The 22,169-nt window shown below is 47.2% G+C and overlaps 1 protein-coding gene across 10 annotated transcripts in view; it reads left to right on the top strand.

Moving 5' to 3' along the window:
• The window catches only part of CSMD2 (CUB and Sushi multiple domains 2), a 610,060-nt gene that overhangs the window by 476,366 nt on the left and 111,525 nt on the right, over nt 1-22,169 (top strand). For all 10 annotated transcript variants that reach the window (XM_045476609.1, XM_045476606.1, XM_045476605.1 and 7 more), the window contains 9 exons: nt 1,818-2,012; nt 2,913-3,029; nt 5,688-5,801; nt 12,540-12,635; nt 13,805-14,008; nt 14,357-14,481; nt 15,433-15,529; nt 16,855-16,959; nt 21,701-21,819. In XM_045476609.1, the coding sequence (XP_045332565.1) occupies nt 1,818-2,012; nt 2,913-3,029; nt 5,688-5,801; nt 12,540-12,635; nt 13,805-14,008; nt 14,357-14,481; nt 15,433-15,529; nt 16,855-16,959; nt 21,701-21,819 (1,172 nt within the window). The remainder of the gene's footprint in view (nt 1-1,817; nt 2,013-2,912; nt 3,030-5,687; nt 5,802-12,539; nt 12,636-13,804; nt 14,009-14,356; nt 14,482-15,432; nt 15,530-16,854; nt 16,960-21,700; nt 21,820-22,169) is intronic.

Below are 22,169 nucleotides of genomic sequence, written 5' to 3'. Positions count from 1 at the left end.
GAAGACCCAGGACTTTTAGACCCATAAGGATTTGGGCTTTTACTCTGAGTGAGACAGGAGACTGACTTGACTGTGTTTACATCTCTTTGGCCAGATGTAGCTGCTTGGAAAGCTAGAAGATGTAGATTTTAGCTGGTGCCTTGGTAGTCTGGATAAAATCTGGTTTCTATTATTTAAGGATGAAGGGGAGAAGTGGATACTGGGGGGCCCCAGCTAGTTCTGCCCCTTATGAGCTTCTCTGAGCTTATGAATTTCTCTGAGCTTCAAATTAGGTTTGACCGACTTTAATTTGTAAAAAGGACAGATGAAATATAAGACATGGTGACAATTCCCTGTAACTCTGTGATTCTCAGATGGGTTACCTAATGGCCAGTTCTATCCTGGCCAGAGCCAGTGAGCTTAGGGAAAGGACAGGTTTGATTGAGGGGTGAAGGTGACATGCCATAGGAGCCATGAGGAAACCACTGAGGTGTCCTCTGCTAGATAAGGGACCATTTTCTGGGTCCCACTTGAGTTTAAATGTAGCAGCATATCCAGGACTGCTGCCCCCTTAGCCATAGGCAAAGACAAAGAGCAGGGCCATCATAGGGCTCAAATGCAAGAGTGGCTGGACTTGGCAGGATGTGGATGCTCAGAGCCCCATCCCATCAGTCAATGGGCTGACTGGCAGCTGAGCATCCCCTCGAGCAGTGGCTGCTTCATATTGGCAGCCTTAAAGACAGGTGACAAGGACAGCCTCAGCCAAATTCCTCAGCTATTCATCCCTGAACTCTGAGCCCTTCTGTTCTGGTTCTTTCCTCCTTAAATCTGTTATTTGAACTTCTGAACTTGTGAGTCCACCTGCGAGGGCTGTCAGCACCTTTTTGTGAGCCCCATCCCTAGACCTCCCTGTAGCATAGCCTCCAGGAGTCTAATGGAATCCTGATACTCAGTGGCATTTCCCTGACACTGCCCAGCCATGATGACGGGCCTCTTGACCACCAGCGGTCCTTGACCAAGGAGGATGAGGAAAAGCAGTGCAAGTGCAAGTGAACAGTTGGCTCCCAAGAGCTGCTCAAGATTCCCAGCTGATGGTGAGGGAGGCTGCACAGTGTCCTTTTCCAGAGATGGGGGTTCCCGAGTCGTGCTCTCAATTGCTCAGGCAGCACCAAGTTCGCTCTCATAGAGGGACAGAGTAGATGCCTGTTAGGTGCATCATGGATGCCTAATTGGAGAGACATATATGCTACAAAAATCAGGTAGAAAAAAATACTACTGTTTTAATAAACTAGCAAGCACCCAATACCCCGATGCAAAACCCGGAAAACTGTTTAACCCTAGATAAGTCCGGAGGTTAAAGTAGGGTTTCCCTTATGATAAAAATTCTTTACTTGGAATTTAAATAAATAAATAAATAAATAAAGTAGGGTTTCCTACTTCCTTCCTAAATCTAAGGACTGGTACCCATGCAATCAGAAGTATCTGCAAGGTATGGGTATGACAGCAGTCAGCCTCCCCTGGAGAGAGTGGGTCAAGGAGTGACAGAGGGCCCCTAAGGTTTAGCTGCAACTCACTCCTTTGTGGATCAGGGCAAGAATGTGGAGGAGGAGAGGGAAAATTTCATTCTCCAAGATGATCTCCAGCCCTAGATTTAGAGACGTTTTCAGACCTGAAGGGAAAAGAACCAGAAATCCCAAATCCCCATATGCCCTGTGGCTAATTAGAGTCAGGGTCTCCTCTTGGCTGTTGCACCATGGAATTAGGCCACTAATGAGTTGTGTGTGTGTGTGTGTGTGTGTGTGTGTGTGTGTGTGTGTGTGTGTGTTTCTTTTTTCCAGAAAACCCACGGGAGTCGTGTTTTGACCCTGGTTCCATCAAGAACGGCACGCGAGTGGGATCCGACCTGAAGCTGGGCTCCTCCATCACCTATTACTGCCACGGGGGCTATGAGGTTGAGGGCGCCTCTACCCTCAGCTGCGTTCTGGGGCCTGATGGGAAGCCCGCGTGGAACAACCCCCGACCAGTGTGCACAGGTGGTGGGACAGGGGCGGGAAGGAGTCAGAGGGAGTGAGGGCATGCCAGAGGCAGAAGGGGCTGTCAGCTGGGGGAAGGGAGGCATGGGACATGGTCCTAAGAGCGGGCTCTTTGAGTCCACTGTGAATGAGAGAGGCTGGTAATTCACCAGGTAGACAGTCCCTATCAACATGTCCTCTCTCAGACCACCTAGTGTCCCCCCTCAGATAGAGGCCATCATCAGTGGCCCCCAGACATGCCAGCAAGTCGTATGAGGGAAACTAGAGGTTAAAGATAACCTGGGCTTAGGGAAAGTCACTGAGAGATCATATGTGTAAAACTAAGGCCAGCGGGGTGGGCTGACTCCAGCAGGGTCTGGCTTAGCTCTGGGGCCCTGACAAGAGAGATGGATGGAGTGTCAGAACTTCAAGAGCGTGGTGGCCACCCCAAGTTGGAAAGCAAGGAGGCCCCTTTGCCCAGGTGAGAGAGGCTGGCTCTCAGGGCCACCCCTCATAGAACTGGGCACCTTGGATGGGAACAGAAGGTGGCTGGGCCGCATGGGACAGCTGCTCCCAGTGGGGCTAGCCTGGGGGCACTAACTCATGTGGAGACATGCCTGGGGCAGACATCAGCCATGGGGCAGAAGGTCAGTCTTAGGCCCCTGTGCCTCCAGGGACTGGTGCTAGTGTTACTAGTTAGGGAGCAGGGTCTGACATGTGCCCAGGAGGGCCCTTGACAGCATCAAGGAAGGTTTCAGGCCACATGCCAGGCCAGGGAGGTGCTCAGAACTCCCCTCCTCCACACCAGCTGCTGCACACCTCAGGGCAGCCTCACAGGACCAGTGGCTCAGGCTGGGGTGAGCATGACAGCTGATGAGAGGCCTCAAGATCACCTGGCCCTCCCTCTGATTTCTCTTCCAGCCCCCTGTGGGGGACAGTATGTGGGTTCAGACGGAGTGGTCTTATCCCCCAACTACCCCCAGAACTACACCAGTGGACAGATCTGCCTCTATTTTGTCACCGTGCCCAAGGACTACGGTATGTTTATTTATGTTTCCCGACCTCTTCCAGGCCCCCGGGCCCTTCCCACTCGCGCCCCCGGCTCCACTCTCAATTGTATCCACTCCCATTGTGGGAACAGGTAGACCATCTCCGGTACAGGACTCCTGGATGCAGATGCCATGCAGTGGAAATAAGATACACTGTTGGGTGCGCTCCCGACGTATGTGTGGGAGGAGCACTAGCAAGGCCAGCAGCACAAGGGGATGCAGCTGGGGAGGAAGTAGCCAGGATGGAGGGAAGGCAGGGATGCCGGACACTAGCCAGCACAGCCCACGTCTGACTGGAGGTGCTGCAGATCCAGGCTGACTGGGAACCCAGGGGAGGGTGACCAAAGGGCAGGAAGAAGGAAGGAGTGGGACAGAGCTGGGAACCCCAGTGTTCCACCATCCCATCCGAGACTGGGAGCCTAGCCCAGCAGCTATAGGTAGGGCAAACAAGAGAAAAGTGGGGGGCAGGCCGGTGTCCTGAGAAAGCAGAAAAACTTCCAGATTCCAAGAGACTCAGACAAAAAGAAGCCAGGCTTGTCACCTGGTTGGCAGTGGAAACATTTAAGAGTCCTGCCATCCCTGAAGGATTTAGGAAGTTCTAAGGGGCAGCCAGACTGGTTGTACCTGAGCAATCAGGTGAAATCCTATTTCTAAACAGGATTAGTGTTGGGTGGGGTAAAGGGCACTGATAAATCCTGACCATCTAGGAGAGGGATGGGGCAGCAGCTGGCTACTTATGCCCAAGATAGGGAGGGAGCATAGGGCAAGGCCTGATGCCACCAAGCATTTATGAAGCATCTCTCAGGGACCACACACTCTGTTGCAGACGTGAGCGACACGTGCTCCCTGACCTCTGTGAACTCCTCATCTCACCTTAACCTACCACTCCAGCCATCACACAGCACTCCCACCCCAGCCCCTGCACACATACATGTGTGTGTGTGTGTGTGTGACGCCAGCCACCCCAGCATACTTATGTGGCAGGAGCTTTGGACCTGCGGGCTCACAGTTAGAAAAGTCCTAAAATGTTGTCCAGTCCAATCTGCCACTCAGAACAGAATCCTTGATTAGTGGTGTGCAGTTTGTGCCTGGATTCCTCCCATAATAAAGAGCTCAGCCTTTAAAGGAAGCAACCCCAAGGCTGGTCAGTTTCATTGAGCTGAAACAGGCACACACAGAGCCAGTTCGAGGAAGGGCAGTGGTCTGTCCCAAGTATCTTGTCTTTGCCAAGGATGCTGAGCCCCGGAATTCGGGGCAGACTTTTGCCTCTGCAACACTGGCTCCAAGCTCAGGTCTCAGCTCTGACTTCCTCTTCTAATCTTCCTTTGATCTGCTACCTAAAGTGACCTGCCTCATTCTATCATGTTTTCCCATTACCTCTAGGACTTAATTTTAACTATCTGAAATTATCTTCCCTATCTCTTTGCTTAAGTGGGCTTTTCCCCCCTTTATTGACTGTCTCTTCCCACTAGAATGCACACTCTGAAAGCAGGAATGTTGCCCATCATGTTCACCTCTGCAGGAGGGAGGACGGAGATACCCCTGCCACCACCTCAGTACCCATTTTCAGGGTTCCACAATGTGCTCTCCCTCCTGCCTCTCCCTCCAGCCCCTCTGGCCCCTGCTCCTCTCCCTCCTACGCTGCTGCTTGCCCCCAGATATGCCTGGCAAACTGGTAAGCCAGCACAGGCAGACCACACCAAGTTCAGGCAGATAGCTGAGTTAGAGCTGTTCGCACTGTGGGATCAGTGATGCCAGCCCCTCCAGCAGTGCCTGGAAGAGAGGGGCAGCTGAAGAAATCCCCTGTGATTTGTAGCTGGTGGCATGAATAGCCATCAAATGGCAGGGCCCTTAGGCCTCATCCGAGAGGGGCTCATCAAGACCATGGACCACCAGCTTTTCAGCCCCTTCCTGGAGTGAGCTGAGTGCCCTTTGGGGAACATTCTTAACTTCTGAGCCTCAGTTTCTTTGTCTTTAAAATATGAACATCTAAAAGAGGCACAGTTGAAGATGATACATCTGGCAAACATGGTACCTGGCACACAGTAGGTGCTTTGTAAATACCATTTTGCCTCTTCCCTTGGCTTTGCCAGAGGGAAATGAGCTCAAGATGTTTGCCCATTCCTTAGACAGTCGCTCTTTCCCCAGGAGCAGCTGCTTTTCACCACCCTTATTCCTCTTAACCGTGGGGCATCTTGTATCAAAGGCTGTCCTGGTCAGCAGGATTTCTGAAGAAAAAACAAAGGAAAATACAGGGTCCTGAGAGCACATGGAAAATGGGAGGTGTTGCCAAAAGCCCTTCCATGTCCTTAGGTAGCTGCTGCCACTGCTATCTGGGAAAGGAATGGGGTTGGCCCAGCTCCAGTTCCACCAGGCCTGACTGTTATGTTCAGTCTTCAATGTTATCTTGACCCATGAGGGAGAATGCCAGCTGGCCCTTTCCACCTCCCCACAACCCTGTGCCTGAGGTCTGGCCAGTGTGCTGATCAGCCAGTAGAAGCCTCAGCAAGCAGTCAGCCCCAGGAACCAACAACTTCCGCGGAGGCTTCCCTGCTCCTGGCCTGCAGCCCCCACACCTCCAGTCCTTGCCCCCAACATGGCGGCCAGTCTTCCATGCTGAGGTCTCCACACCATGTCTCCTTCGCAGTGGTGTTTGGACAGTTCGCCTTCTTCCATACGGCCCTCAACGACGTGGTGGAGGTGCATGATGGCCACAGCCAGCACTCCCGGCTCCTCAGCTCCCTCTCGGGCTCCCACACAGGTACCCAGGGCTTGGCCGGCGTCGGGGATGGTGGCGGGCTGAGGGCATTTCGGGCCCGCTGAAAGGAAAGAGGCCCTGTAAGCCCAGCCACAGGTGGCACCACACAGCTTTGTGTCTGTCGTCCACTGGTGCTTTCTCTACAACACGACAGTCAGCTCCTCGTAGCCCAAACGTAGAAGGGGGCTTGGGAAACTACCCTCACCCCAAGGTGTGTCTACACTGCTGCCCCAAGTGGTGTAGTATTCCCCTGTTGGTTTATTCTTGGACCCAACATGTTTTTCTGATTATAAACATACTGCTTTTTCAATGTAGAAATCTTAAAGGCAAGACAAAATAACTGTATGGAGAATTAAAATAAAAACCACCCAGAAAGAACCACTGAAAGATGGAGTGTATTTTCCCCCAGCCTTTATATCTACTTAGACTTAATCTTTTGTATATTTTATTGAATAAAACAATGTACATATTTTTATTGAAATGTCCATTGTGAGCATTTCTGTCATTATTTCCTTCTATAATAGGATTTTTAAATGCTACAAAACAGTCCATCATATAGTTACTTAACATTTATGTTAAAAAATTTATGCAGTGAATTCCCTATTATTGAACATCGAGATTGTTTCTAATTTTTCACTCTCGTGAATAGTAACCCAGTGTATTATGCATATGTCTCTATACACATCTCTATTACCTTAGACTATGTAGAAGTAGAATTGCCAAGTTAAAGGATATGTATGATCTTAACTTAAGGCTTTTTGTGGGAATCTAACTATATTCTTTCAAACTTAATCAGTTATTTTAACAGAATTATCAAAATCCCTGATTTTGAAATATGCCAAAATGCCAAACATCCCTCTAGAAAGTCCTTGCCACTCTGTTCACCAAAAGTGAATAAGAGATCATGTTTTATTCTCACAAAAACTAGCTAATTAAGGAAACAAAAGCATCATCAGTTTGAAAAGTGAGAATTGTATCTCATTTCTTAATTTGCCTTTTTTTTATTACAAGTTGGGGTAAACTTTTTATAATGTAATTATTGGCCCATGCATTTTTTATTTGTGAACTTACTTGTGAATTTCTGTTGATTTTTCTATTGCCATTTATCTTCTATTGACTTAGTAGACCTCCATATTATTACAAGCTATACGTATCATATGCCATAAAAACCTCTTGTCTATATTAAATGCTATAAAATGCTTTCCCCTACACTTTGTCATTTGCCACTTAATTTTCTTCAGGGTATATTTTAATGTCAGAAAATTTAAATTTCTCCTGACATCAAATCTATCAATGCTTTCTTTTATAGTTTTCCCCTTTACTTTTCTGCTGATGAAGTAAATATTCTTCTGTGTTTTCTTTTGCTTCTTTTCAGTGTGATTGTTTTGCTTTAATACCTTTGGAATTTATCTTGATTTGTTATTTGTTATAGGGAATCTAACCATATTCTTTCAAATTTAGTTAATCTGTTGTCCTAACAGAATTTTCAAAATGCCAGATTTGCATCTATTAAGTTTTTATGAAGTTAAGGATGTTTCCAGACTTTATATCCACGTCTTTAAGTGTCTATTTTTCTATCTGTATCAAAAAACTTAGTGTAAGGTTATAAAAATGTTTAATGTTAGGATAATTTTTAAACATATGGTAGTGTAAGCACCCAAACTTGTTCCTTTCTTTTGAATTTTTTATTGACTGCTCTTCTTTATCTTTTTTATTTTTTTTCAAGTTTATTTATTTACTTAGAGAGAGAGAAAGAGAGAAAGAAAGAGCTGGGGAGGGGCAGAGAGATGAGGGGAGAGAGAGAGAGAGAGAGAGAGAGAGAGAGAGAGAATCTCAAGCACTGCCAGTGCGGAGCCCAACTTGGAGCTCAAACCCATGAACCACGAGATCATGACCTGAGCCACCCAGGCGCCCCAGACACGTAACCAACTGAGCCACCCAAGCGCCCCTGTTCTTGTTTATTTTTGCTTGCAAATAACTTCAAGAAATATTTTGTCAAGATAAAAAAAATTTGCTTCAGAACTTTCATTGGACTTCCATTAAGTTATTGGTTAATTGGGGGAGAACTCACATCTTTATAACAGTAACCCTTCTTCCCATCCAGGAACATGATATGTCTCTCCATTTATGTATCTTTTGTAACCTTGGGAAAGGGACTTTAATTTTCACTTTGGCAGTATTGATTTTTTATTAACTTTACTCCTAGATATTGGATGGCAATTTTTGTCATTGTTTTTGTTGCTGCTGTGAACTGGTCCCCCCTCCTTCCATTGTATTTTCTAACTGGTCTTTGATAGTATATTAGATGACTGGTATTTTTGGTATAGTCATTTTGTAAAGTCAATGAACCCTCTGTAATAATGCTAACACTGCCGACTGATCTCTCCTGGGCCCTTTAGGCAAGAAGTGATATCTTCTGCAAATAAATTTGCCTCAATACTTTATTTCTTCCTTATCAGTGTTTTTTTTCTTCTATTTTTTTCCATGGCTATTGGTTTATTCAGGTATATGACCCTAGGATCAATGCTGATATTTTATGTTTTAGTAAAAAACCCATTTTGTAATTATTTTAAATTCAGCAACACAGGTTATATATATACTATGATGCTATATAATCTCCTGGGTGTCAGAGGTTATATCACCTGCCTTTACTGATTGAGTACTGTATTAGTAGTGACCCCTCTTTTTCCCACCTGGATGAGAGGTTTTGTGTTGTTTCATTTCGTTTTTGGTTTTGGGGGGTGTTTTGTTTTGTTTTGTTTTGTTTTTGCTTTTACTTATCAGTTCTTCTGTGGCCTTTGTTATTTTTTAATTAATTAACTTCTGCATTTATTTCATGCCTCTCCTCCTGTTTTTCTTCAGATTACATTGTGCTTCTTATGCTAACCCCTTGAATTGAGAGCTTTCTTCTTTTCCCTGTGTAATGAAGAGCATGTTTACAGCAGCACATTCACTTCTAAGCATAGTTTTGGCTCTGTGCTGTAAGAATTGTCACATCCTATTGTCCTCCTCATTACTTTCTAAATAATCTGTCACCATGTTTTCTTCTTTCTTGCCCAAGAGTCCTTTAAGGCTGCCTCCTCTTTTCCTCCAGGACCCTGAATTTTGTTCTTGTTACATTTAAACATTTGTGTTAATTTCTAATTTTGTTACCACACCGGGAGAGAATATAGCCTGAACCACTTCCGTTTCGGGGTTAAATGAGGTCCTCTTCCATAGCCAAAGACTTTTTTTTTTTTTTTTCATTCCTTGAGTATCTAAGGAAAGAGTGTGTCCTCTGGACAGTTGAGAGGCTGCAGAGAGACGGGCAGCTCAGGCCCAACACTCACTGCCTGCCAGCGAGGTGCCTGTAGGCCCGGTGGTGCTTGACTGCTCAGAGCTGCAGTTCCCTCGGCTGTAAAATGCAGAGAGGAAAACCTGTGCCTCCTAGAGCTATTTGTTAGAGTGAAATTAGTTTAGTAATAGCCATTAGGTCAATCTTCCTCAATTTTATTATTCACATCCGTTCTATCAGTGATTCTCAATGAAATGAGTTTTGATATCAGCACCCCATGTATGCCCACTCAGCCAGGAGTGTAAGTCAGGATTCCTTGGGGTAGGATGCTTTTTCAAAGCCTCATGATTTTCAATATAGATAAATAGAGGTATAAATTTAGCTATAAATATAGAAGCATTGGTACAGGCAGAGAAAGAGAGAGAGAGAGAGAGAGAGAGAGAGAGAGAGAGAGAGAGAGGTATACATTTAGGACCTGTATATGTAAATATAGATATAGATACAAGAACACATATAGATGTAAAGGACCAATGGCTAGAAAGAAATAAGGATGGACGGATGGATGGATGCAGATAAAAGACCTATAGGTGTCAATATCAATATCCTCAGATCATCTTATTCCTCATTTGGAGAAACACTGATGAGCCACTAACGCTGATGGAAGTAATGTGTCCCTGTCCTGAGGTGTGTTGAAGGGGCAAAAAGCTTGAGGACCACTACTCAGCAGTCTTCATTTTGCTTCTCTATTTGATATATCAAATGTCGTGGATTTTGCTCATTTAAACATCCCACGACAACTGTGATATTTTGTTATTTTCTTGTGTTTCCAACCATTTTAGCACCTGTGTTTGCCTGCTATCTCTTTCTTCATTTCCTTGGAGAGTCTTTTTCTTAAGAGGATGTTTACTTACTTATTTCACATTTGTTCTGATATCTGTCATCTGGTTTTGTTCTTTGTGGGTTTGGGGGGCTTTTTTGTTTTGATTTTGCTTTCTTTCCCATTCCTGTCTGACCCCTCTCTAATTTCCAAGGTTTTTTTTTATATATACATTTAGAATTTCTAATGAATGCTATCAGTAAATTATTTACAAATTATGGACTTCTTCCCCCAAGTGTCTACTTTTACATTTAATTTTGCTACCTCATTGACAATAATTATTTGGGCTTAACTATCTTTTCCTGGTTGTCTTTATCCCTGAGAGTTTTTGATTTCCCTACTTCTGTTCATTTTTTTAGTAGGCTTATCACCGCAGTACTTTCCGCCACCTTGCCTGTATGACTGTGTCTTTCCTTTGACACCTCATGTGAATGACAACTTGACTGTAAGTCAAATTACAGGTCACAAATTTCTTTCAAAACTCCTGCCACCGTCCCACTTCATTCCAACAGTTAATATTACAGACAAGTGGAGTCCAACCTGATTCTTTACCCTGATAGGTAACCCATTCTTTTCTCTCTGGATGGCATTCATTTTTTTTTTTAATTTCATTTTTAAAATCTGAAAGCCCACTAGGATAGGTTGCAATGGAAATCTCTTTTCATTAATTACATCTGGCACTTTGAGAATAATTGTAGTCTGAACCTCAGATCTTTCTTAAGCTTAGGAAAGTTATCTTCTTTCTTAAACTATTTCTTCTCCTTCAGTTTCTCCTATCTTCTCTCTCTCTCTCTCTCTCTCTCTCTCTCTCTCTCTTTCTCTGTCTTGAATCCTTGATGTATGCACACTGGAGTTTCTCTGATCTATCTTCCATGTTGCTTGTGGTTTCTCTCATTATTTTCATCTCTTTGTCTTTTTCCTGTGGATTCTGGAAGAATTTCCCCCAACTTAATCTCTACTTCCCTGTTCAATTTCTACAGAATCCAGCTGCCACGTACTGGTGCTTCTCATTTTTGAAGGCTTTATTGATCTCAGAACTTTCCTTTGGCATGGCTGCCCTCTCTGACTTCACAGATGCAATGCTAGATTTAGTCTTGTGGCAACCACAACTGAAAGTCTTCTCGAGATATTTGCCTGCTCTTCCTGATAGTTCACATTAAAATGTTTGGTTTGATTTCTGAGTGGTTTTCACCCTTAAAACTTTGAGAGCTTGTCTTTTGTCCAGGGATTTTACTATGTGCTTGTCCATGGAGAGGGACGTCTGTGTTCATCCAGGCTTGGAAGTTGAAATGGGTTTGTGGGAGATGATAGGGGTCCTAATCCACATATCATGCCAGACAATGGGAGGATGGAAAGCTAGAGTTTTGTTCTGCTCACATCTGTTAAAGAGCTCCAGACAGTGGTGATAATAAAGACAAGCTTTTTCTTCATGAGTTTCTTTTTGCTTTGGCAGCCAGAAATTATTGGGTCAATGACTCCCAGCCAGGATCAGCCATCTGGGTCATGTGTAAATAGTATGTTGTGCAAAACTCTCCACTCTCCGTGGCCAGTAGTGTCACATGGGCTTTCTGGAAGCATTGGTTGGCCTCAGATGTGCCTCCCAGTGGTTCCATGGCTGGTTCCAACTCCAGCCCTCACTGCAGTGGAGACTTTGCTTAGCCTGGCTGTCTGCACCCCCAGGTTCCCTTCTGATGGTGGGGTCAGCAGGCATCTCAGGGTTCCCTAAGGCTGTGGAGGGGCACACTCGGCGATGCAGAGCGGCCATGCCACTACCTGCTAAGCCATAGTCCAGTCCCTCAGCTGCCTCAAGAAACTGACCACAAGCAGGACTGCATTTCACAGCTGTAGGTCCAGCTGGTGTTGTCCTCACTCTTGTCCATCTATACCACGTCAAGGAGAAGATAGAACTTTATCTTCTGATATAAAGGCGTCCTGTGCCCATGCAGGTCTTCCTTAAGCTGTGTTATCGGTTGCGTGACAATTCGTCTTGCTTTGGTTGTCCCAACGTAATTATTAATAACATGCCCGTTGACTCTCAAAAGTGTCCTAGTGTGAGCAATAAATTATACAATTGCTGTGGTTATCTGTCATTTTACAGGATCTGGGAATGGCCAGTTACTCTCAGATCCTCACATCACCCTCCTTCCCAGAAGCTGATGCCATTTTTCTTTTTAATGTCAGTTTTCCAAGTAAACCACCAGTCAGTTTGATAATGGCCATTCTCCTCATCCTTGTGGGCCAATGTATGTCTGAAAGCTTTCTCCTTTCCAGGAAGGTCATTTAATCTTTTTGATCCTCTCTTTCTTGACCTATTAAATGAGGGCACCGAACTCTTGTCATGTCAGCCTCCAAAGACCATAGGTCAAGGTAAAACCATGGATGCTAAAACCTTCTGCAAGCTTTAGAGTGTAAAGTGTAGTAAAAATGTAAGGTTTTATTTCCGGGAGAGCTGGGATCTGGAAGGAATTGCTGTGGGGGGTGGGGGGAGGGGTGGTATGGGCAGCCCCTCCTTCCTGGCCAGGATTTTCTCTCCTGGGCCCGCCTGCTGGACTCACTGTCTCCCTCTCCTCCTCGCCCCTTATCTTGGCAGGAGAATCGCTGCCCTTGGCCACCTCCAATCAAGTTCTCATTAAGTTCAGTGCCAAAGGCCCAGCACCAGCCAGAGGCTTCCACTTTGTCTATCAAGGTATGCAGGGCGTGGATGTGAAAGGTGTGAAGACATCTCAGTTCTCTAGTGACTCCCTGACCAAAGGAACTTGGACTTTTGACCCCTAAGTCTAGGCCTCAGTCTTAGGGTGTGTGGAGGCAGTTACTGATTTGTAGGGCAGTTCCTTGAAATTCAGTTGAATTTAGACACTCATTTACCTAACAGACAATTCTTGGACAAAACTGCATGTCAAATGAGGGGGAAAATCAGACATGGGATGCTAACTCCTGCCCTTCCCCTCCCCCACTGCGTGGCAAGGTCCCAATGGCATTGGGCTGACCAGCCCAGGCCTTGTACCTAGACTCTCTCCCATGGAGTTTGGTCTTCTCTACAAGACACAGTAAAGATGTGGGAAAAACACAGACTTGGGATTAAGATGGACATGGCTTTGAATCCCAGCTCTGCCAGTTTCTAACTGGGCACCAGCTACTCCATCCCTCAGAGCCCCAGTTTGCTCACCTCTAAAATGAGGGTAAGCATATTACCTCACCGATGGAGTTAAGAGAGTTCACAAAGTAGTTGACACCAAGCAGGTGATGGATGTCTGTCCCCTTCCTTCCTTACTGGCTTTGAAAGGCAGAGTCATGGAGCATCCTGACTTTCACCTCTAGGCCCCTACCTCTCCTTGTCCAGAAGGAAGCCCACTTTTCAAGGGCTCATTCATTCCACTGCCCAGGAAGAGCTGTATTCCCCTGCCACAGAAGGATGGCATAACTGGGACCTGGGTTAAAGGGTCCTGTCCACCATGTGGGCGGAGTAAGGGGAGATTCAGATTCAAGTCATGAGAGTAGAGGCCTGGGCAGAGGCCAGAGTAGGGTGAATGGAGGAATAAAGGCCATTCTTCCTGTAAGGGGATGTGGGACTTCATGGGGATGGGAGGGCACCATTGGGAAGCCACAGAACACAACTAGGCCTAAACTCTGCCATCCATGGTTTCCAGAAGCTGTGCTGCCACCTTGTGTGTCCAACTATGTTTTAGTAAAATCGTCCTTGTCCTGGAAAGTCCCTACCCCTGCCCTGAGAGAAAGTGCTCAGAGCCTCTCAGGGTCCCATCCAAACTGTCTCAGCTCCAGTCCCATTGTGTGTCCATCCCTGAGCCAGTTTCCAGAGGGGTGAGGCCTGCCCCTCAGTGCCCTTGTCCCCCGCAGCGGTACCCCGAACAAGCGCCACGCAGTGCAGCTCTGTGCCGGAACCCCGCTATGGCAAGAGGCTGGGCAGTGACTTCTCGGTGGGGGCCATCGTCCGCTTCGATTGCAACTCCGGCTATGCCCTGCAGGGGTCCCCAGAAATCGAGTGCCTCCCCGTTCCCGGGGCCTTGGCCCAGTGGAATGTATCAGCGCCTACCTGTGTGGGTGAGTGCCTGGACGACCAGGACTCCTGGGAGGGGGTGGCCAGTGACACCCAACAGTGGCCCCTGCCAACCAGAATAACTTAAATAGGGTGTCCCATTCAGGCCAAATCACTAGTCCCGTGGGTTGGGTGTGTAGACAGCAAGGAGGAGGAGCTGGGGTTGCTGGGGGAGGGATGCATGTGAAGGAGGGTTGTAGGGACAGGAGCCACAGAAGAAGCAGGGATGGGGGCCTGCAAGAGAAGCCAATAGCCTGCAAGGGGGGCCCTGAAGGAGTGTTTGGGGAGGCTCCCATGGGGTACCCACAAAGACAAGCAGGAGAAGCCTCTGACCAGAACTGCCTCCTTCCCAGTGCCATGTGGAGGCAACCTCACAGAGCGCAGGGGCACCATCCTGTCCCCCGGTTTCCCAGAGCCCTACCTCAACAGCCTCAACTGCGTGTGGAAGATCATGGTCCCTGAAGGCGCTGGCATCCAGGTAGGGGCTAGGAGATGCCTCAGTCAGGCAGGTGGCTGGGAGGAGACATTTCAACCCCGTCCCTGCCCCTCAGGCCAGATGCGGAGGTGAGGCCCACAAGCAGAAAAACGCAACAGCTCAAGGCCCAGAAGCTTCAGGCGGTGTGAAGAGAGAGCTGGGTAATTCAGGAAAGAGGAGTGGCACAGGCTCATGCCATCAGGGAAGCCCAGAAGAGGAAATGGGCCTGGACTGGGCTATAGAGATTGGGCAAGATTCATAGATGTTTTTCAGATGGCTTGAAGTCTTCTTTTCTCAAGATTATGGGGGAGAGAAGAGGGGACATTGCAGGAAGGAGAAAGGAGCAAACAGATGAAGCATGGAGGAGCCCCAGACACCCACCTAGGCGTCACACCTGCAGTCTGAACTGTAGGAGCAGAATGGGGGCCACAATGGGTACCCAGTGGCAAGAGCCAAGTGAAGAAGGCCCCGGCACTGGGATGGCAGCATGGAGGAGGGTCTGGAGCCTGCAAGGGCAACAGAGAGGCAGCAGGTAGAGATTCAAGGTGGGCAGGTCTGGCCAGGAGTGGGCTACTGGCTTATGGCTGCAGGATATCTGCTGCAATCCATACAGGAAAGTGGGAAAACCCAAGCAATGTTTCAGAGATGGGGAGGAGGTCATTCAAAGTCAAGTATTCCCACTTCCTGAAATTTCCTTTCCCTACTCTCTGCCTGACAAAGCACCCCCACTGTCTTGCAGTCCTTCACTTTACATTCTTTTCCCCCTCTGGACAATGAGGTTCCCAAGGGTAGGGACTGCATCTTACTCTTAGCGGCAAGACCTAGCACAATGTCAGGTGCAGACTGACAGTCCCAATAATGGAATTAACTACATGAATGGAGAAGAAGCGAGGCAGAGAGAGACAGACATACATAGGCTACCTAACCGACAATTCAATCCCTCTGCCTTCCCAGATTCAAGTCATCAGCTTTGTCACAGAGCAGAACTGGGACTCCCTGGAGGTATTTGACGGTGCAGACAACACTGTAACCATGCTGGGGAGTTTCTCAGGTGAGGTGGGACTTCCAGGGACCTCAACTCAGGGGGCAGTGGTGGACTTCATCATCATCATCATCATCATCATCATCATCATCATCACCACTGAGATCTAGTTGACATGCCATAAAATTCACCATTTCAAAGTGTACAATTCGCAGATGTTGACTGGATGCATTTTGGTGATTGTATTACAAAATATACAAATACTGAATTATGTCACACCCCTGAAACTAATATAATGTTATGTGTCAATTATAGCTCAATAATAAAATGATAAAAGTGCCACAGTGAAAAGATAGTGTCCAATTCAGTAGTTTTTAGTATATTCACAAGATTCTAAAACTATCACTGCTATCTAATCCCAGAACATTTTCATCACCCCAGAAAGAAACCAGGTACTCATTTGCATGCACTCCCCATCGCTCCCCCTCCCCCATCCCTTGGCAACCACGACTTGGCAACCTACTTCCCATCTTTATAGATTTGCTTGTTCTGGAAATTTCATATAAATGGAATCCTACAATATGTAGCCTTCTGGGTCTGGCTTCTTTCACTCAGCATAATTTTTCAAGGCCCCCCCATGTTGTAACATGCGTCAACACTTCACCATGTGGCTTGACCAGATTTCACTTATGCATCCATCAGTTGATGGACATTTGGTTGTTTCCACTTGTTGGCTAATTATGAATAATGCTGCTATAAACATTCATGTAGATATTTCTGTGGTACATGATTTCAATTCTCTTGGGTATATATACCTAATAGTGGAATTCCTGGGTCATGATAACTCTATATTTAAATTGGGGGGGGGGGGACTGACAAACTGTTTTTCCAAAGTGGCTACACCGTTACCAACAGTAGACTTCTCACTGAGTGTGGTGTGTGCTTTTGCCCAATGCCCAGGACAATTATCTGGGTCTTTCAGGCTTCAGAATTCCATGTTGCCAAGATAGAAAAAGGAGTCATGTGCACCGTATACACTGTCTACACTGCCTGGATTGCCTAGAGAATTCTACGTGTCAGAGTTATTTGAAGATGGCTGGAAAGGGACGAAACTCTTTGGCTGCCTGTGCAACTCCCTCTACCGTTGGCACATGGCTCTGCCACTGCTCATTCTGCAGAAAGTTGTTTGAGGCCTCCTCTCCCTCGGCCACTGAAGACCTAGCATTCTCAGAGGGTGCTAATGTAGCAAATTTGTCATGTAGCAAGTTTGATAGTTGGGGAGATGTGAGGGTCTTGGAGCAGAGTGTCAGCAGGTAGCAAAAGCAAGAGATATGGGAAGGAGCTTGGGGGCCGGGGGTGGCTAATGGTGAATGGTCCCTGTTTCCTTGCCCTAGGAACAACCGTGCCTGCCCTTCTGAACAGCACCTCCAACCAGCTCTACCTTCATTTCTACTCAGATATCAGCGTGTCAGCAGCCGGCTTCCATTTGGAGTACAAAAGTGAGGATCCAAAGTTTCAGCTGCATACAGGGCTTAGGGTGGGGATTGACAGGTATCAAGGACCCACAGTGAGCAGGGGTCACACTGGGGCTGTGTATTCTCCACCCCACATAAGCCTGACCACAGACTTAGAGGAAGGTGCTGAAGCTCAGGGAAGGTCTGAAAATCCTCAAGACTGCGCAGCCAGTAAGTGATGGAGCCAGGATTCTCACCCCAGTGTCTGCTACTCAGACACCTACGGGCTTCCCCTTTGTCCACACCAGGACTGGGAAGGGAGCACAGTCATTGGCCTCGGTCCAGTGTATACTTTGGGATATAATAAAATAGCGGGTGCTCTCCCCTGGTCCTAAACTCTGTCCTCTCCAACCCCTGGTTCTGTGATTCAGCTGCCTTTGAAGTTCCTGTCCTCATTAGAAACTTCACTCCTCTTGCACCAGATTTCTCCCCCTCAGCTCAGAACCTTACATCCTGGTTTCCAGTGTCCCGAAGTGGTCACAACGAAAAACTCGTAAAAGAGAAAGGCTTGTGGATGCGCCTTTTGGGACAACAAAGACAGAGGTTACTGGGAGACTGTTTTCATCCTGGGACAGCCTGCCGTTCCCCTTCCCCACTGGGTATAGGAGAGAATATTTACATTCATCCAGCAAATAGTTATGGAGTGATTACAGTGTGCCAGGTGCTCTGCTGGGTTTTTCTAGGTTTGGGAAAGATCAAGATGGTTAAGTCCTCTCAGAGTCCATTAAAGAGAGGCAGACGTATGGACACAGAAGCGCATTAAAGTATTACAGGGGGCGCCTGGGTGGCGCAGTCGGTTAAGCGTCCGACTTCAGCCAGGTCACGATCTCGCGGTCCGTGAGTTCGAGCCTCGCGTCGGGCTCTGGGCTGATGGCTCAGAGCCTGGAGCCTGTTTCCGATTCCGTGTCTCCCTCTCTCTCTGCCCCTCCCCCGTTCATGCTCTGTCTCTCTCTGTCCCAAAAATAAATAAACGTTAAAGTATTACAGGTGCTCTCCTCTATGTCCCCAAATGTCCCCAAATGGGAGATCAGTGGTTCGAAGGAGAGAATAGTCACTTCTACCTGAGACAGGTGGAGAGGTCAATGTCATAAAGAAACATTGAGTGTCTACAGTGTGGCAAGCCCTGTGCTAGATGCTCACAGATAAGAGGTGAGTAAGACATGGCTTTTGCCCTCAAACACAGAGTCTAGGAGGATAGATGGACAAGGGAGCAATAATTTTAGTGCAACCTAATATGCTAAGAAAGTGCAGAAGAGGGGAGCTAAACCTGGCCAGGTGAGACCTTACAGAAGGGGATGCGTGAGTTAGGTGTGGAATGAAAAGTAAGAAATGTGGAAAGGTAGAGTTGGCTTGGCCATCTCTGACAGCATGGGCCCATGCAGATGGAAGCCTCATTTGGTGCCAGAGGCCTGGTAGGGTCAGCACTGGAGGTTATGCAAATGTCCAGCTGATCTCCGGAATGAATGAGCTTTATCCAGATGGTTGGGAGAGGATTAGTTGTATCCCAGGATGCTCATGGCCTGAAAGAAGTGAAATGTGCACCTGATAGGAAAGACCTCGGGCAGCTTGAAGCAAGGACCCTAAGGAGCAGAGGACAGGACACGGACCTCTGAGACCTTCCTCCCTGCAGACCTCAAAGGCTTACTCTCCTTGTGGACTAAAGTATTCTGAGTTTCTTGAATAGTTCACATTTTTTCTTTTATCCTTTTTTCTCTGTTCTGTCCAATTTTGTTTCTTTATTTAGTATTTTAATTTGAGTCCTTAAATGTTCCCTAAAATCTTTTCTTTTCTTTCCTCTTCCAAAGATATACTTTTCTCTTGTCATTCTGCTGCCTCATTACCAGAAAAAAAAATTCACCTCTTCTCAATTTGTGGTGGTTGTTGTTGTTGTTGTTCAAGGGAACTGGTAGTTTTCTTAGTAGCTGATGTTTATCATGCATTGTCCTCTGATGGTGGGAAGGGCTGAGGGAAAATTGAGGTCCCCATTAGTATTTGGTGACTGAAATTCCTAGGAGCCAAAACTGTTTTTGTTTTGTTAACCTACTATTCTGTTAATTTTTGATAATCTGCAAAGAGGATGCAGAAGGGAAGAATTAACTGCTATTGTGGAGGCAAATGGTTTTGAAGGGTACTGAAAAGTCATATCTACTGCTATGACTCACTTAATGTTGATTTAGTTGAAATGGAAATAGAACAATATGCTTTCCAAAGCAATAGATTCCATATGATAAAATAATTCTTCCTTTGTTGTAAGCATGGCTTGAATGAAGTCAAGCTGTGCAGTGTAAGAGAAATTAGAATGGACTTTTCTCTGTCTCCCTCTTTCTTTCTCTCTTGGATTTCACTTTTTTCTCTTACCATATTCTTTTGCTCTTGCCTCCCCTCTCTCTCTCTCTCTCTCTCTCTCTTTGCCCCTACTTCTCTACTGGTAAGTAAGTCTCATGTTACTAAGTGGTAGTCACCCCAGTAAATGCTGAGTTGCATCATACTTGAAGTTCAGGGAGGAGTGGGGAGGGAGAGACAAGATGAAGTACTTCAAATTCAGCTTAATGACTGTTTTAATACTGTCTTTGGGGTATTTAGCCCAGCTGCTGAGATTTGTGGACATAGGCCCAAATAGCCTTCATTTCCAAGAATCACATTTACTTCTTAAAAGCATATGTAGGACAGGAATTGCCTCGGGAAGGCGCAAAGGAACTTTCTAGAAGAGTGAGCAGTGTTGTGTGGCTTTGATAGGGGTTTGGGTTACACAGGTGCATGCATTTGTCAAAACTCAGCAAATGTACACGTAAGATCTGTACATTTTGTTATATGTAAATTTTCCTCAGAGGGAAAAAAGCATGTGTAGTTATCTCGTGCACACATCGACTCTCAGCTCTCAAAGTGGAAAGAGGATTCATCAGCTGCCACCCAAGAAGATGAGTCTAGTGCTTGGTGGTCTAGGGTGGCCAGTCCTTCCCATTCCTTTTCCACAAGTGCATGGCTCCATGCAGGCTCTACATGCACATGGCTTCCCCATGGAGCTTGTATCTCCCAAGGGATCTGGGATCTACTAGGAGGGCTATCTATCAGAAGGTATCTAACCAGGAATCTAACAGGAGGGCTGAGGCTGCCCCCTCCCAAACTCTCTGGGCCATGCAAGTGCCTGGAATCAGACCCAACCGTGAAGTCTGTTAGCCCTCATCCCTGGAAAACCACACTACAAGTCCCATGCAGCAATGCATGGGGATTTACGTAGTACCTCTTATTTATTTGTGTATTTATTTATTGCATCTTAAGTGCCCGCACCCGCAGGGGGGCCCCCTGCAGGGCACAGGAGAGGCATGAAGCCCACCAGTCAGGAGATGCTCTACTCCCATTTGCTGTGGGTTTCCACCGAGAGAGAATTCAAAGCAGGACGAGGATGATTTCAGGAGGGGACGGGAGGGAGCAGGGTTGGGTCTCGCATGAGCTCTTGTCGCCTGTGAGTTTGGCCTCCGCTTGCACAGACCTGGAGTCACACTGGGCTTGGTTTGAATCCCAGCTCTGTGGCTTGCTAAGGGCACATCTCTGGGCCTCTTGGCCTGTATCCTCACCCGTGAAAAGGGATGTAAAGACTCCTTCAAGGGATGAGATGATATGTGTGACACACTGGCCCCAGTTCTGCTTGTGGGAAGTCTCAGCAAGTGCTGCCCCAGTGATGATGGTGGGTGGGCAGCGGGGAGGAGGACCACAACGAGGGAGATTAGGATGGGTGTCCTAGCAAAGCGCTGTGTACAGTGCTGGGTATATTATCAGGACCGAATGAGTGCAGATGAAGTTGAAAACTCGAGAAAGGAGAGTGAAGGAGAGTTTGAGAGCCCTTAGAGGTGATCTTGGAAAGGAATGGAGCCAAAATCATGACAGTCCTAGAATATCCCATGAGAGGGTGAGATTTCATATAACACTCAATGGGGACCCATTTTGAATTGCTGAATAAGGAAGTCCATGATTCAAGGAGAGAGCCTAAGAAACGCCAGTTGCCTGTGAGTGCAGGATGGCCTAGGGCACGGAAGGAGAGGGAGGTTGTGAGGGATCTGGCAGTGAGACAGGGCCGGAGCTGACTGTGAGGGCCAAGCAGGAGGAGACCCCAGTACTCCTCCCAGAAAGGAGCTGGCCTCATCTTAAAAATACAACAGCAGAAACAAGGCAGCCGAAGGTCTCATCTGCTGGCAAACTTTTTTCCAGGAAGTCTGTCCTAGAGAGCAGGACTGTCTGAGCCCCCAGAGCGACACTGACGGATCTCTCTCTCTCATAACTGCTCTCCTCCCTCCTTGCCTTTCTTTCCCCTCTCCCAGTTTCATAGCCCACAGGAATTGTCTTCATAGAGCAAGGAAAATGGAGGGAAGTTGGGGGTCTGAGAGAAGTGAGGGAGGAGCCTGGTGAAGAGGTCTGGGGGCTTGGAGCCAGGTGGGCATCTCCCGAGCTCTCCTGCTCCAGAGTACTTCTGCTGATCCCAGGGGGCAGCCACATGGCCCACGGGATGCCTGCCTGCCCCAAGGAGCCTCTGTCCAGCCTCTGAGCCATATAAATATTCTGACTTTCTCTGTGCGCTCTGAGGGTTAGCACTGGCCTAGAGGCTAAGAGCAGAGAAAGCACAAATTAGAGCCCTTTCTCCTCCCTGCTGCCAGCATCACCCTCTGCCTACCTGTGCACTGACCTGCCGGGCTTGTCCATTCTCCTTTCTGTTTGACTCTGTCTCGTCTAGCTGTGGGCCTGAGCAGCTGTCCAGAACCCACTGTGCCCAGTAATGGGGTGAAGACCGGCGAGCGCTACTTGGTGAACGATGTGGTCTCTTTCCAGTGTGAGCCGGGATATGCCCTCCAGGTACCTCCCCTCAACACCCAGGTCAGGAAACAGGTATCCCCTGAGATGTGTTGGACCAGCCTCATGCCAGCCTAGCTGCAGTCACCAAAGAACAGGGGAAAGACCCTGAGGTCCCCAGGGACCATTGTCCTTTCCCGGAGCTGTTCATGCAAAAGATGAGCTTTGCTGACTTTGGCGATTTAGCACAAGCCAGCCTCAGAATGTGTTCCTGCAAAGTTTTGGTTTGATTAGACTTCAGGAAAATTTAATCTTCCTTTGAAAGCCATGAGGGAATCTAGTAATTAAAGGAGTCTCACAAGGAACCTTTAGTAATGAGAATTCTTTAGTAATGGCTGTTAATAAGCATCCTT

The sequence above is a fragment of the Leopardus geoffroyi genome, chromosome C1 (assembly GCF_018350155.1).
Source record: "Leopardus geoffroyi isolate Oge1 chromosome C1, O.geoffroyi_Oge1_pat1.0, whole genome shotgun sequence".
Lineage (NCBI taxonomy): Eukaryota > Metazoa > Chordata > Mammalia > Carnivora > Felidae > Leopardus > Leopardus geoffroyi.
Note: the sequence above shows the minus strand (reverse complement) of the source record. Positions and strands in the feature narration are given on the sequence as shown.